The sequence below is a fragment of the Schistocerca cancellata genome, chromosome 1 (assembly GCF_023864275.1).
Source record: "Schistocerca cancellata isolate TAMUIC-IGC-003103 chromosome 1, iqSchCanc2.1, whole genome shotgun sequence".
Classification (NCBI taxonomy): Eukaryota; Metazoa; Arthropoda; class Insecta; order Orthoptera; family Acrididae; genus Schistocerca; species Schistocerca cancellata.
Window position 1 is genome coordinate 596,643,447 of NC_064626.1, and position 15,380 is coordinate 596,658,826.

General features: G+C 45.8%; 1 protein-coding gene across 1 annotated transcript; it reads left to right on the forward strand.

Annotated features, from left to right (window-relative positions):
- Positions 1-461: 461 nt before the first annotated feature.
- Positions 462-15,141, forward strand: LOC126088971 (loricrin-like). The gene is made up of 6 exons (XM_049906878.1): positions 462-620; positions 8,100-8,181; positions 13,706-13,966; positions 14,015-14,494; positions 14,603-14,659; positions 14,819-15,141. The coding sequence occupies exons 1-6, from the start codon at positions 462-464 to the stop codon at positions 15,139-15,141; spliced, it is 1,362 nt and encodes a 453-aa protein (XP_049762835.1).
- Positions 15,142-15,380: the final 239 nt, after the last annotated feature.

The window sequence follows — 15,380 nt, forward strand, 5'->3', positions numbered from 1 at the left end:
CTTCCCTCCACACTACGGCGTCATCAGCAAACAGTCGTAGATTGCTACTCACTCTATCGGTCAGATTATGTAGTTGGTGTAGGGAACAAGAGTGGTCTTGTCATAGTTCCCTGGATATTGCTTGTTCAATGCCCAGCCGAGCCGCCCTCTGCAACATATAATCATGTATTCTCCCTACTATAGTGTATACGCACAATAAGTAAATCGTTATTTGCTACTCTACGTGGCATGGAAATTTTTCTACATCAAATGAGTTTATGTGCGATATAGCTAAGAAGAAGACCACGAAGCCTGGTAAGTCGCCAGATGCCGTGTCAATCCTGGAGCAGTTGGAGGGCAGCAGCGATGAGGCGCGTGGGTGCGTTACGCGGAGGGATCCCAGGCTTTGACCAAAGAGGTCAGCGCGGCGGTGGCCCCCGTGAGAGGCGTGTATCGCATCGCGCGCTGCCTGCTGGCGGGAGATGTGCGCCGCCCGACACTTTCTCCGGCCGCTATATAAGCGCGCGGCGCGGGGCTCTCGGCAGTCGGTGAGCAACCGCGCCACACCAGCAGCAGCTGCACCGCACCAGCCAGAGCAGAAACGCGTTCTCCTGCTCACAGACATGGCCGCGCCGCGCATGGTGAGTCCGACCTCTGAGTTCTGTGCCCTAAACTCCACTCTGCTGCAGGGCTGAGGTCTACCTTCTGACATGGACACACACTAAAAACCAGGAATCTACATGGGGGGGGCCGTGCGTATCGGCCAGAGCACCACTCACTACTTACACCCAGTGATCCAATTACTTTCTTACTTACTTTGCGCAATGAGGCCCAGAGGACTGCGCGTAACTACACTGCTCCTCTTCCACTGGATTCTTTCTCCTGCGTTCTGTCGCCAGTCACCCTCCTTGTCTCTCAGCAGCAACTCCTCGTGGATTCCATCTCTCCACCATTTCTTTGGCGTGCCTCGAGGTCTCCTGGCAGAAAGTAAAATCCCTGGGCTTCTAAGGCCGTCCATTTTTGTCCGCACTAGCGACCTGCCCATTTTACAAGCCGTCTGTGTTTCATCAGGGCTGCAATGTTCTTATAATTACTTTAGCATGCAACCATTGATGATAGGAATATAATACTCTTTCTAGCACATGGGATATGGTTTACTAGCGACACGTTTTGGGAATAGATTCTTCCTACACATCCAGTGACACCTAGTCGCGAGTTATTTTGTAGTTTCAGTCACACAACTATAAACATACACATCCTGAGGCGTCAAGGAATCGTCAGTTTAGTAATGGAGAGAAATTTGGAGTGTAAACATTGGTGAGGGAGAGCAGGGCTTATACAGTAATGCAGGTTCAAATGGATAGGATAGGATAGAACAGCGTGGAGAACTGCGACAGACCATCCTTCCATTGAAGACCACAATAACAAACAACACACTACAACGCATAGGCGCCCTGTAAACTCTCGATAAAACCTGGACCTGTTGTCTCATGTGGACATCCTTCAGAGTAGGAATCGACATGTGCTCAACCACGGAGCTGCTGGAGTCAGACCTGCGCCAGGATGGTAGTCAACTTGTAGTACTTATTTACTGCACAGTACATATTTCCACTCTTTTTTCCAGAATATATCATGTGGACTACATTTTTTCAGAACATGAAATACGACCTACAGGCTACGCTTCTCGAAATCGATTCTTCGTATACATCCCGCGAGACTCAGTTACCAGCTTGACTTTTGTAGACGACAATTCAAAAGTTACGGTGTATATCCAGTCACACAACTGAAGTATGTACACTATTAAGTAGACAGAGAAGATGCAATGGAGAATGGCACGTTCCACCTTGAGATCGTTTAGCTTTACGGATCTGCTCCGGTGGCAGACGCTAGAAGAGAGGCTTTACAGCTGAAATTTCGAGAGTCGGGAAATGTATTGTTTCCTCTAGCTGTGTCTTCCTAAATGACCACGACGTGAAAATAATTGGAACTACATCTCATAAGTATACCTACGCAGACACGTTCTCAAGGTTGCGAATGGAAGCTGATAATGGCACCTCAAATACCGTTTGCCATACGTTATTAGGTGGATTGCGGTGTATAGTTGTAGATTTGGACTATACTGGAGCTAGAATTGTCCACTGGCGTCGCTAACGATGCGGTCGTAGGTATAACGCAGCTCTGAACGCAGATGCTAATCATGACCCATCTTTCTGACGGAGGCTGTCCATTGTTTCCCCCAAATCAGCCTACAGGCGGTAGAGGTAGAACTTTCAACAAGACCACCACGAGCTCATTCTCCAAACCTTAAACAAGTCGAACATATTCGTAGTCTGTTGAATAAGAGGACCTCACAGACAGCGATTTTTCAACATTAAAATTCTGTAGTGTATGCTTAACGCAGGACAGGAAGTGGCAGAGTAGTGTCTGTCTAGTACTTCGCAGTCTGCGATAGAAGCGCAAATAGAGCTTTAAGTCCTGTCGACGATGGGGTGGTTGGAAACGGAGAGCAAGTTCGGTTGGGGAAGAAAATGGTTTTTTTTTTTTTTTTTTTTTTTTGAGGCATCATTCCAACGTTTGTCTTACTTTCGGAAACACGGAAAATCTATGTCTGTACGGACGGTTGTAGATTTTAACCGCTGTCCTCGCCAGTACGAGCCCAGAGTCTTAATAATGCTCTATCTCTCTCGTTTCCACAAGTACTTTAGCAGAACGCGGAACACCTTGGTGAACGTTTCAGTATATTCCTACCTCGTTTTCATGTGTTAGCTGTTTTGCAAGGCTACATTAAATGCTGGTTGCCGAGATACCCCAAGTTACCGTCTGAGAACCTCTGTGCACCTCAGTGCCTAGAATCAGGCATACGTATCAGTCGAAGGTCCCGCCTGCAATACATGTTACTGATAAGTACCGTTACCGTTACCAACCTCAACAGCTACTAACTGAAATTTAGGTCTCGAAATCAAACGATACGACTGGTTTACTATATGGTTTAGTACCATGTGTCTAAAAACTATCGTTAAATCAGGGAAAAATCATAAATTATTCCTATAAATAGTTATAAGCTGCAGCTAGCTAGCTATTACACAAGCTGAGGAACATACGATTGTTAGGATAAGACTTCGCAGGTGATCTATTGACACTATTCCAGTTCGCAGCATTTTCGTTCATGTGCATGTGGTAAAAAACTTTCATTCGGATTATGGGGTACGCCACTAACATCGCTCGATAGCAACCCAAGCCACTAACGAGTCAGAAATACAAAGACTTCACTTTCTAATGATGTCTGAACTTACGCATCTCACTGTTCAGCAACAATCTTAATACAAACCTTGATGTAGCCTACAAGAGGTCTCTCATAGGTAACTACGTGTAACAAGCTCGTGAAATGCTTTCCCTAATCTCAGTATTAACCCATCATAAGAGAAGCTGGTGCTCCTACAGCTTCACTGTGTCGGGGTTAGCGACCGCAAGCAGGCGACTCCGGTCGTAAACAGAGGCTCGCGGTTTGCCGCGTTGCGGGTCTGCCTAACCGCAGGTGCGAGCACTGTCACTCTTGTCGGTCAGTGGGTCACTGAGAGCGCGAGTTGCAGTGGCACGAACGAGCCGGAAAGATTTACGTACCTGCGGTTAGTGCGAAATCTCCAAAGTCACGTTGCTATACGTGTGACAAATTTACTAGACCCGCAATGTCGTTGCACGGATGAGCAGCATGTACAGCAAAGTTAAACTGTCAAAACTGGCGTAAAACTCCTCAGAGAGCAGGTACTGTCCATCTTACCACATTTATAGTTGTGGCACTTCTGCCGAAATCGAATTGCGATGACAGATCAAATTCGACTCATTTCGTTATATTTTTGAAATGTCGATAAAAACTTCTCCCCTAAAGAGAGGTGTGTGGCACACACAACAGTTTAACATGTGCGAAAGCCGACGTTGTTCTTTAGTTATATTTATCCTATAAATTAATAACTATATCGTTCGACTAGACATTTACTTGTTACAGAAGCGTTTTGTTTGTTCCGAGCTATACCTAGGGACCGAGGGAAGTGGCACAGTTGCTGAAACTCCTAAGTGTTTGAAATACACTTACGGTCATTCAGTGTTAATTTTCCGCTGATTTTCTTAGATTTCTACAGAAGTATGTCCCGATGATTCTTTCGAATTGCTTTCTTCATCCTCCCCCAGTATGAGCTCGTATTTTGTCTCTAATGACGTTACCAGCTGTCCAGACAAAACATTCGTCACCCCACCTAAGAGAGAACACTAGAGACCTGTAGAAGGTGTTTTACTGGTAACAAGCGGTCCTGTGACGGTCCAACATTGAAGTAAAAGTGGTAGACCCCAAACGGTGTTTCGAATGCGTGGAACAGTGCAATAAGATGGGTCGGCGTGAAGACATGGAAGAATAGAAGAAAGATGGTAGCATGTTTGATCGTGCCCATGAACCAAGGGTAAATGAAGTTCTCCGATTTATTTGGGTATCAATGGAATCTGTGCGACTCGTCTACAAGGAGTTGTGTACTAGTCGAAGGCATGTAACATGGCGCAGAACTGTCCTAACCGACAGAGAACGGAAACGAGTGTTACGCTTCGTCAATGACTTTTCAAAGCCGACAAAAATTTTGCTCTATGTGAATGTAAGTCCATCTCAACCAGTTTGCCAAAGAACATTGCGACAGGAACGGTATACAACGGACATACGAGTACCTCGCAAAAGGATACTGCTCGCACTGGCATATAAGGTTACAATTTTCAGTAGTTCAAAAAAACACAGAAGTTGTACTGCAGCTGACTAGACGCGTGCATTGTGGTGAGGCATCACAGTTTTCCCTCTCGTCAAATTATGTAAGGAGCTGAGTGCACCGCCGGACCAATAAGGCGTTTAAACCGCCGCGTGTGGGTGGTGGCTGGAGGTGAATTGGTCCATTCATTCAGGTTACGGTGAATATAAACCACCATGTTTTTTTCTATGTTCTCGGTGAGCACTGATCCTTTTCTTCTACACCTTCACGAAGACTCTTCCAAGATGGCAACAACAGTAAGACGATCACTCAGACACCATGTCGCATCTCCACTAATTCACTATTTCAGCCGATTCCAACCATAGAGAAACTGTCTGAGCCACTTTTGAAAGGTATCAAGCCGGATGCTGTGGCCGAGCGGTTCGAGGCGCTTCAGTCCGGAACCAGGTGGCTGCCACGGTCGCAGTTTCTAATCCTGCCTCGGGCATGGATGTGGGTGATGTCCTTAGGATAGTTAGGTTTAAGTAGTTCTAAGTCTAGCGGATTGATGACATCAGATGTTAAGTCCCTTAATGCTTAGAGCCATTTCTGAAAGGCATCAATCAATACCTCCCCAATTTAGTAGCTCTACGGGATCTAATCATCAATCAGTGGCTTCAGCTGGATATGACAAACCTGAAGAAATTTGTAAACCCCCGTCGTGGCCGAAATGTGGCCATTTTCAAGACCTGAGCTATTGTTTTATCAGTCTACGGTCCATCAGTCTCTCGGTGGACCTACACTGACCAAAAAAACTGCAACACCGAAACATAATTAAAGTAGAGTGATGAAATTTCGGGAATTCATTTGTCCAGGTAACATATTTAAGTGATTAACATTGCAAGATCACAGGTTAATGCAAGCGTGAGATAAGCCGTTGCAAATGTCAAATGCTGGTGCATTAATAGCCGGCGTGACCGCCAGAATCGATAAAAGCATACAAGCATTGTGTTTTAGAGGTGGCGGTTGTCAGTTTGTGGGATGTAGTTCGAAGCCTGTTAGACTTGATCTCTCAATACAGGTATGGTTAATGCTGTTTGCGGATGACACTGGAGTTGTCGTACGATGATGTCCTATATGTGCTCGATTGGAGAGAGATCTCGTAACCGAGCGGTGCATGTCAACATGTTGATACTCTGAAGAGCATGTTGGGTTATAACAGCAATATGGTGGCGAACGTTATCCTGTTGGAAAACACCCCTGGAACGCTGGTCGTGATTGGCAACACAACAGGTTGAATCACCAGACTGATGTTCAAATTTTCAGTCAGGGTGCGTGGCACAAACACGAGAGTGCTCCTGCTATCGTACGAAATCGTACCGCAGACCCTTACTCCAGGTGTTGGTCCAGTGTGTAACACGCAGACAGGTTGGTTGTACGCCTTCAACTAGCCTCCTTTTAACCAACACAGGGCCATCACTGGCATGGAAGATGAACGGACATTCATCAGAAAACATAACAGGCCTCCATTCTTCTCTCCAATGAGCTCTCGCTCGACACCACTGAAGTCGCAAACGACGGTGGTTTAGGACCAATAGAACTCACGCTATAGGCCGTCTGACCAGAAACTGTCTTTGAAGTAATCTGTTTCTACCAGTTCGTTGTGTCACTTTGGTTCCAACCGCTGCTGAAATGGCTGCTGCAGATGCAGTACGATATGCCAGAGCCATACGGCGAACACGATGGTCTGCCCTCTTGGTAGTGCCAAGTGGCCGCCCGGAGGGGGTGTCACGTTGAAACATACGTATAGTTACTGGTGATCCACGGTCCTAGCAGAACAGCCGAACCGTCCTCGAGTCGACAATACTTCAGTTTGTCAGGAAATTCACACTAGAAGCTGTGTTTTACTGGTGCGTTTCCTGACTCCCTTCGAGTCGCCACCGAGGAACATTAAGAGTTAAATCTACAGTACGTCTCTGTGAGTGTACCCCTGTTCGGAACATGAGCCTAAGAAGATCGTCCAGCGAAACCACGACGGAAAATGCTGAACGCAATGTCGTTAGTTTTAACTTAAGTGAAAGTCGAGGGCTATGGTGGAAAGTTGTGACACATGCAGCGCCACTGTGTTTTAATAAAATGAGTAATGAACTGACAAGTGTCCAAGACTTGTCACTAGTTCGGAGTACTTTAGGAAAGTCTTATACAACATAAATTATGAAACGAACTCAACAGCATTAGGGTTTTTCTTTTTAAGCTGAAGGTTCAGTAAACATGCTGCTCGTTTCGCTCTTTCAGTACAAAATTTAACGTCTTTCGTTAAGAGCAGGTACAAAATTTTTCAAATATAACTTTCGTCAAAATATTCCACAAGGAATATCACTTGTTATGCGAATATATATTCTATATTTCAGACTGGGATAGGTCTAAATATCTTTGGAACATTTTCAGATTTTAATTTTAACTCTGTCTGTATCAATGATTCAGCACTCTTATACACGGCACAATGTTGTGTATATGCTTTTGACCTAAAGTAGATGGCCTTTGTTGATGACAGCTTAATCGACTCCCTCATCCGTATATAAAACACGGATCTGACAATCTCACGGGTGTCAACTCACGCTAAATTCTACAGATTTCTTTATGATAAAGATCTAATCTTTAGTTAACAGAAAATAGTAACTAGTTGTCAAATACGTGTATTCCTAAACATCTGTACCCAACTATTTCTATACGGCCTACACCAAACACTTCCTTCACACATTAATCGTTGGCAGCGTCTGAAAAAAAAAAAGCTTTTAGAAACACTAACAGCTTGTTTTTCTGTTTTAACAAACGAAATTATGAAATAAATATTTTTGTTTTCCGACTTCCTTAAATTTACACTTTGTAGCATTTACTTTCTTTAAGAACATCTAAATTTACGTGAACCCCTATTCGAAGTCTCCGTCGACTCGGAGGCAGTGCATTAGAACCCTGTTAACGGAAAATATTTATATGTCTCGGGTGACAACGGACCGTATTCCGCTGCATAATTTCTTATGGAGTGAAGATATATGACACGTTACGGTCAGCTGTCCCTGTGGTGCCACATTAAAGAAATGATTGAAATGAGTGGGCTATCTTCCAGCACCGGGACTCCACGTTCACAAGCCTCTCATCTCACGAATCATACACACGACAATGAATTGCACAATCTCATACCACTATCATCCACATGATATCGGCATCCACTGACTTGCTGGGTAAAGCACACGGAGTCTCCGATGCGTTGACTGCTTTCTGAAAAAGTAATACATACTAGGAAGAGTGCTAGGTAGACCAATAGGAAAACAAAAAACAAGCAGCGAAATGAAACCACACAGAACACCTACTGACGAAGGCACGTGATGACTGTTTCAGACGCTGCTGGCCTTGTGCTGCCTCCTGGCGTCGTCCGCTGAAGTCTTCGGGTACGGCAGCAGACGCCTCGTACGCAGAGATGGTGAGTACATACAGAATATAAGTCTGCAGGTTCCCGTCCCCGTTGTCATTTACGGTAAAACTTTGTGCGTTGTTAGACAACGTCACATTCTTCTTCAAATAGTTCTGGCCATTGACTGAACAATACTTGTTGTATGCATGAACAAACATGACGACTAAGCCTGCGAATAGGAATACGAAAAGTAAAGGTTCAAGCTATATTCATTAGATTATCAGATGGATTGTTCTTATGGCCCACATAAGCACAAAAAAATGTCGATAGGTGTGTATGTTCTACAGTGCTGTTTTACTGATTCTGCTGCGTAGCTAGAGATCAATCCTCGAACTGTTACAGAAACTCTGCCTGCCTAACGTTATCTGTCTAAATCGTCAAACTATGATGAGAACTGTAAGAGTTTGTCATGAACTGTAGATTTAATAGATCATATTAGTGAAGTTCGCGTTGAAAACTGTGGCGTCGTTAGAAAGGAAACGACAACTGTAAAGGGTATTCATATGGGAAAAACTCTGATATAGGTACACTAAATGCCACCATTGGTACCTACAGTTAAACGAAACGTGTGTGTTTCTAAATTGGAAGTGTCCATGTTGCAGAAAGGCATCAGGATTCTCAGTATCACGGTTCTGTAGGTAAAAAATGTCAGAAATAATCTAAAACGCCTTACTCTCAGAAGTTAAAAGGTTTCAGACGAACACTGTCAAATGTAACAGCGTCTCGTTAAGATGTACCTGCTCTGTATTGGTTTTCTTTTCCTACTGGCATTCTCGTTTAGTAAGGTATCGCTGGTATCGTCATCGTCATTGTGTACCAGCCATAATTTTGAACCTCTGTTTGAATACATACGAGGAGCTTAATAAGTACGAGACATTGTTCCGTGTGGGTCTCGCAGTTAAGTTAAAATTTGAATATGTCATTTTAGGAAATTTGTAGTAAACACTGCTGAAGGAGCGGTGACAGTGGACGACGAAGTATCTCAAGTTTGAGGGACATGGAATGGCGAGAAGCTTCTTCATGACGGTCCAAAGATTTTTTCCAGAGTGAAACTTTCACTCCACTTCGGAACGTATGCTTTGGATGACAGACTAGAAAGATACTCTGATGAGCCACAACATTATGACCACTTGTTTAATAACGTGCTGGTCCACTTTTAAAACACAGTACAGCAGCGATTGTGCTTGGCAGGAATTCTACAAGTCCCTGATGGGTTTCCTGTAGTGTATGCCACCAGATTTCTATTCACAGGTCACTAAACTACGTGGCGGTGGTTTGTGAGCACGCCGTTGGCGCCCAGTATGTGTTCCATTGAGTACAGATCAGAGGCATTTTCTGGCTAAGACATCAGTATGAGTTCACTATCATGTTTCTCAAACCATTGCAGCAAGATTCTGGCCTTGTGTTGCGGAATTTTACCCTCCTGGAAGACACCATCGTCATCAGAAAAGATGTTCCCAATAATGTTCACGTAGTTGACTGCTGTCACTGTGTAGTCGAGTACAAGCATACGTCCCATAGAAGCTCAACTCAATGTACCCCATAGAAAAATTCTGCTCATATAGGCCTGCATCTGTGAAATGGTGCACGTTTCAAGCAGCCATTCGCCTGGATGACGGCGTGTAAGGAGCCAACCAATGACCTGGTGTAACAAGAAATGGGATTCGCTCGACAAGCGACACGTTTCTACCTGTATAGATTCACGGTGAAAACTCAGTGATGCCGTCCCCACTGCATTTGTAACTGACGATGTCGTTGGATTAACACAGGTACACGAAGAGGTCGTGTGATGCGCAGCTCCGTGTTCAACAATGAACTTCGAACGAAATGCTCCGAAACACTTGTGCCTGTACCAGCATTGTACGCTGTCCTCAGATCTGTCTCAGATCACTGCCTATTCTGGACTACACAGCGGGGGATGCTCCGACCGCTACGATTTGTGATGAGACCTGTACGTCGAATACCACAAGACCTGCTCGTTATTTCGCCATCTATCTACCACTCTCCATGGGTGCTCACGACAGTAGTATGCGAAAAACCGACCAACTAAGCAGTTTCAGAGATTCTCATTTCCACCCGCAGCGTCACAGTAATGCGCCCTTTATCAAAAACGCTTGTATCAGAGGATTTCAGCATTTATGGCCCGTCCCCTCGGTATAATGACTGCCCGTTTGTATCTCTCCGCTTACATTCTTTCCTCGTCATATGTCCGCAACACTGCCAGGAGGCACTCATCCTAGAGGTGGGCATAATGTTTTGGCTCATCATTGTATCTCTGTGAAGTTTAGAACGCTGCGAAGACGTACTGGCTGACTGAGTCTGTGATCTGTCTCGTATGTCCCGCCTGGGAAGCAGCACTGCCAACCAGAGATGTCGATTCGATGTCAAGTACGCAGCTTTATCCAGTGATGAATTTCCTAATCCACCTTAGCTTCCCGTGTGAAAAGGAGGCAGATCTCAATATTCGTAGCCGGCCGAAGTGGCCGTGCGGTTAAAGGCGCTGCAGTCTGGAACCGCAAGACCGCTACGGTCGCAGGTTCGAATCCTGCCTCGGGCATGGATGTTTGTGATGTCCTTAGGTTAGTTAGGTTTAATTAGTTCTAAGTTCTAGGGGACTAATGACCTCAGCAGTTGAGTCCCATAGTGCTCAGAGCCATTTGAACCATTTTTCAATATTCGTATCTTAAATTTCAGCTTGAACACTGGATGCTGAAGTAATTTCGTCGAGGGATAAACTTGTTCCCGTAATTGTGACCAACTGAAGTCGTGGGTTCCCTTATTTCTCTTTCGGAAGTATAGCTCTACAGCCGAGAATTTCCAATAACGCACTTACTCGCATTTCATATTGCCCTTACTTTGTTCAAGATAAAACTCAGCACATTATCACAGTGAAATTCCTCTTTAGACAATTACCGAAAGGAAGTGCCTGGCACTTACGCAGTGCCACGCAGCTGTCTGCGGTCGCTATCAGCAAAGAAAGCAAGTGCGTAACCACGCCAGTTAGCGAGCTGTGCAGGCGCTGCCGATAACGCGGGAGAAAGCAACGAGAAAGTACCCGCATGTGTCGTCTCCATGGCGTCGCGCGCTGGTGCGTCTGCAAAACTCCAGTAGCGGCGGCTGTAGTTGCAAACAGTACATCTATGTGTTCACATAGACGTTGGAAAACATCTACAGATGATGTCAGGACGCAGACACCAAAAATACATTTTATTTTCAAACAAGTCCATAGCTTACTCGATAAAATTATATACAGGTAGTAATAACAATCTTAAACGTGTCTGCAGAAGATTTGAACTTCTAGAAATATGTATATTACTGTCTTGAATATCTTAATATGTGAGTTTTGTGTAGCCAACAAAGAAAATCTGTAGCCACTGTCACGTCACTCCATTTACTCTTTCCGAGCTACAAAGTGATACTAGTATCGGGGTTCCAACATAAACACAAGGAAGTTGGTGTTGTCGACTCAGCTGATTAACACAGTTTGTGAATTACTTCTGTTCGATTTACAACCCAAAGTTAGGTGAGAGACATGTGAGGAAATAAGGCTTTTGCTGACATAACAAACAAAGACGGCAGTCACAGAATACCTGCTTACACGTATTTCCGTAGAATTATCGCGCCTTTGAAGCCAACTCGTGTATTGAATCTGCAAGCATATGCAGCCTCCTTTCCTTGCTGCTGTGGATAATATCTTCCGTAAATATTTGAGGCTCTTATGAAGCCTTGTAGTCGTGCATTGAAGTATGAACATTAACTTGTAACCAATCACATTACAATTTCATAATTTGTTTTCGATGACTCTGCCTTAGTGCTAGAACACACCTTCAGTTTTTCGATTATGTGTCTTCTTTATGTGCGTCTTTGTGTGTCCAACCGCACGGCCCCCCTCTCCACACACGCACACACACACACACACACACACACACACACACACACACACACATTATTTCACTTTATTATCGATACAGAGCAAGAAATCGGTCGAACAAGCTATTGGACGGCATTCTTTTGGTTTACGCTTTTCTACTTCTATAGCTCTTTTTTCACAAAGGTTTGCATTTTATTTCACTGGTTCCATAAACAGCTGCAAAGTTTCACTTTGAATGATGATATATAGATTTTGTCCTTATCATGTGATGATCAAGTTACCGTGCAGTATTCCTGCAACATTGGCCTTCTTCGTGGCAGGTAGGAGAGGCAGTCAAATGAAAATGAGACAGATGTAAAAAGTAAGTAAACTGTTTGTTATTTCGAAAGTAATAGCAATAACAATTAATACCTTAATCCCACTTGGTTGTCTACGGAAACATAATTGTACACAGGCGTGCCCTCTTCGTACGAACCTAATCGACGGCCACGAAAGTTTTTCTTCAGGATTCCAAAGTTATGGAAATCGCGTGGGAAGGGACTGGGACTGAATGGAGCTAACGGCTTCGCAGAGAAGCTTCTCTAGCGTACTCGAAACAACGTTGGCAATATGTGGGCGGGCCCACAATGCGCAGAATTTTCATTGGGAAGCGTTATACATCCTGCATATAGTCCTGATCCCTCCCTATGCGATTTACACTTTCTTGGAGCCCTGAGGAAAGACGTTCGTGGCTGCTGATTTGCTTCGGACAATGACGTGCACGCCTTGGTGCAATTATGGTTCCGTAGACAAGCGCAAACATTTTTCCATGAAGGCACTGATTTCCTTGCCTCCAGTGGTATAAATGTATATATTAACATTTATGGTCATTACTTCTGAGATAATAAGCAATTTACTTACTTTTCTCCATTTTTCTTGTTTTCGTTTTACTGTCCCTTGTGTTTTGAAATAATGTGAACAGGTTTCCAAGATACTGTTTCAGTTAATTTGTTGCGTACGAGTCCGACTTGCGAAATACACACCCTAGATAAATACAAAAAGTGTCTTACTGTAATTGTAATTGATAGGTTACAACATTCGTTCATTTTTTTAACATTATTCTGTACGCCCAAATTGTATTGGACTTAAGTGTAGCCACGCGGGATAGCCACGAGGTCTCAGGCGACTTGCCACGGTTCGCGCGGCTCCCCCTGTCGGAGGTTCGATGGGTGTATGTGTTGTCCTTAGCGTAGGTTAGTTTAAGTTAGGTTAAGTGGTGTGTAAGCCTAGGGACCGATGATCTCAGCAGTTTGGTACCACAGGAACTTATCACCGCTACCACTACTTAAGTGTAGTGTGTTACGTCAGCCTGGAGCAAGACACTTGAATATTTCGGATAAATCCTCCTCTAGCCATCATAATGAGATTTCCCTAGTTTTTCGCAAACAGCTTCAAGTGAATTCCTTTCGGTTTCTTTAGAGACGAGAGAGCTTGATTAGTTTCTCAGTATCTTCCATCTTCCATCTTGTCTTGTCTTAATGTAAAGCTTGCAATTTTTGTATAAAGCTAAACGTGCACAAAAAAGAAATCACCTTCTGGAGATATTTATGTTGTGGGACCAGTCGGAATGATTTATGCACGTTTTCCATTGCCAGTTTTCATCCATTGCTCTTCTGTCCACAGCGCCACTGACGAGCTACGGAGCACCTTCCCGGCCGTCTTCCATGTACGGAGCGCCTTCTGCAGGTGGTGGCGGCGGCGGCGGCTTCGGCGGAGGTGGCGGTGGTTTTGGAGGCGGAGGATTTGGGGGCGGTGGCTTCGGAGGCGGTGGATTTGGTGGAGGAGGCGGGAAACCGTCGAGCAGCTATGGAGCACCCGCCGGGCCTTCCCGGCCATCCAGCATGTACGGTGCACCATCATTTGGAGGAGGAGGAGGAGGCTTTGGCAACGGTGGTGGACGCGGGAAAAGCCACGGGGGATTCGGCGGTGGAGGCGGAGGCGGAGGTGGAGGCGGAAAGTCTCGCCCGTCGAGCAGCTACGGTGCTCCGTCTTCTGGCGGCGGTTCCTTCGGCGGCGGATCCTTTGGAGGTGGATCTTTCGGAGGTGGTTCTTTTGGCGGTGGATCGATAGCTTCAGCTCCCTCATCTAGCTATGGTGCACCCTCGTCGGGTGGTGGCTCCTTCGGGGGCGCATCCTTTGGTGGTGGCGGTGGATCATTCGGCGGTGGTAGCAGCGGCGGATTTGCTTCTGCGCCATCGTCTAGCTATGGAGCACCATCATCGGGAGGTGGATCATTTGGCGGCGGTGGAGGAGGAGGCAGCCTATCATCCAGCTATGGAGCACCCTCAGCTGGTGGCGGATCTTTTGGAGGTGGATCTTTCGGAGGTGGATCTTTCGGAGGCGGTGGAGGAGGAGGCAGCCTATCATCCAGCTATGGAGCACCCTCAGCTGGTGGCGGATCATTCGGCGGCGGTGGGTCTTTTGGAGGCGGTGGTGCATCCTTTGGATCGTCGCTATCGTCTAGCTACAGTGCTCCTGCCAAGACCCCGTCATCAAGCTATGGAGCTCCTTCATCTGGAGGTGGATCATTTGGCGGCGGTGGTGGATCGTTTGGCGGAGGTGGTGGATCATTTGGCGGTGGTAGTTTTGGATCTGCTCCATCATCCAGTTATGGTGCACCATCCTTGGGCTCAGGTTCATCATCTTCCAGTTTCTCGTCGTCATTCTCTAGTAGTGGTGGTGGCGGCGGAGGCGGCCTTTCTTCTAGTTATGGTGCACCTTCCTTTGGCAGTGGAGGTGGAGGCGCTGGTGGGTACAGTGGTGGTGGAGGAGGGTACAGCGGAGGTAATGGAGGTGGCGGCGGGTACAGCAGCGGTGGTGGCGGAGGACACGGAGGTGGAGGCGGAGGATACAGCAACGGAGGAGGTGGAGGATACAGCAGTGGTGGCGGCGGAGGATACAGCAGTGGTGGCGGTGGAGGATACAGCAATGGTGGTGGCGGAGGATACAGTGGAGGTGGCGGCGGAGGTTACAGCGGAGGCGGCGGTGGAGGCGGACACGGTGGAGGAAGTGGAGGTGGAGGCCAGGCGTATGCCAGCAATGGAGGATATGTCTACTAGAATCCAGTCTCAACTGGTAGCCGCCTCTTTGCCATTCCGATTGCGCTTCTTTGAAGAGTGTTCAACCTCCATCTTTGCCATAACAGGAAGCTGCCTTATTATCATGAGTGTTGAGAAATGATTGTTGATCTAATCGCCATGTCTTAAGCAATGCGTTTCCTGACAAAATGCATGGTACCTGTATGCTCCTCATTACATTTAAGAATTCGGCTACGTTTCCTTTAAAAAAGCTTACTCTT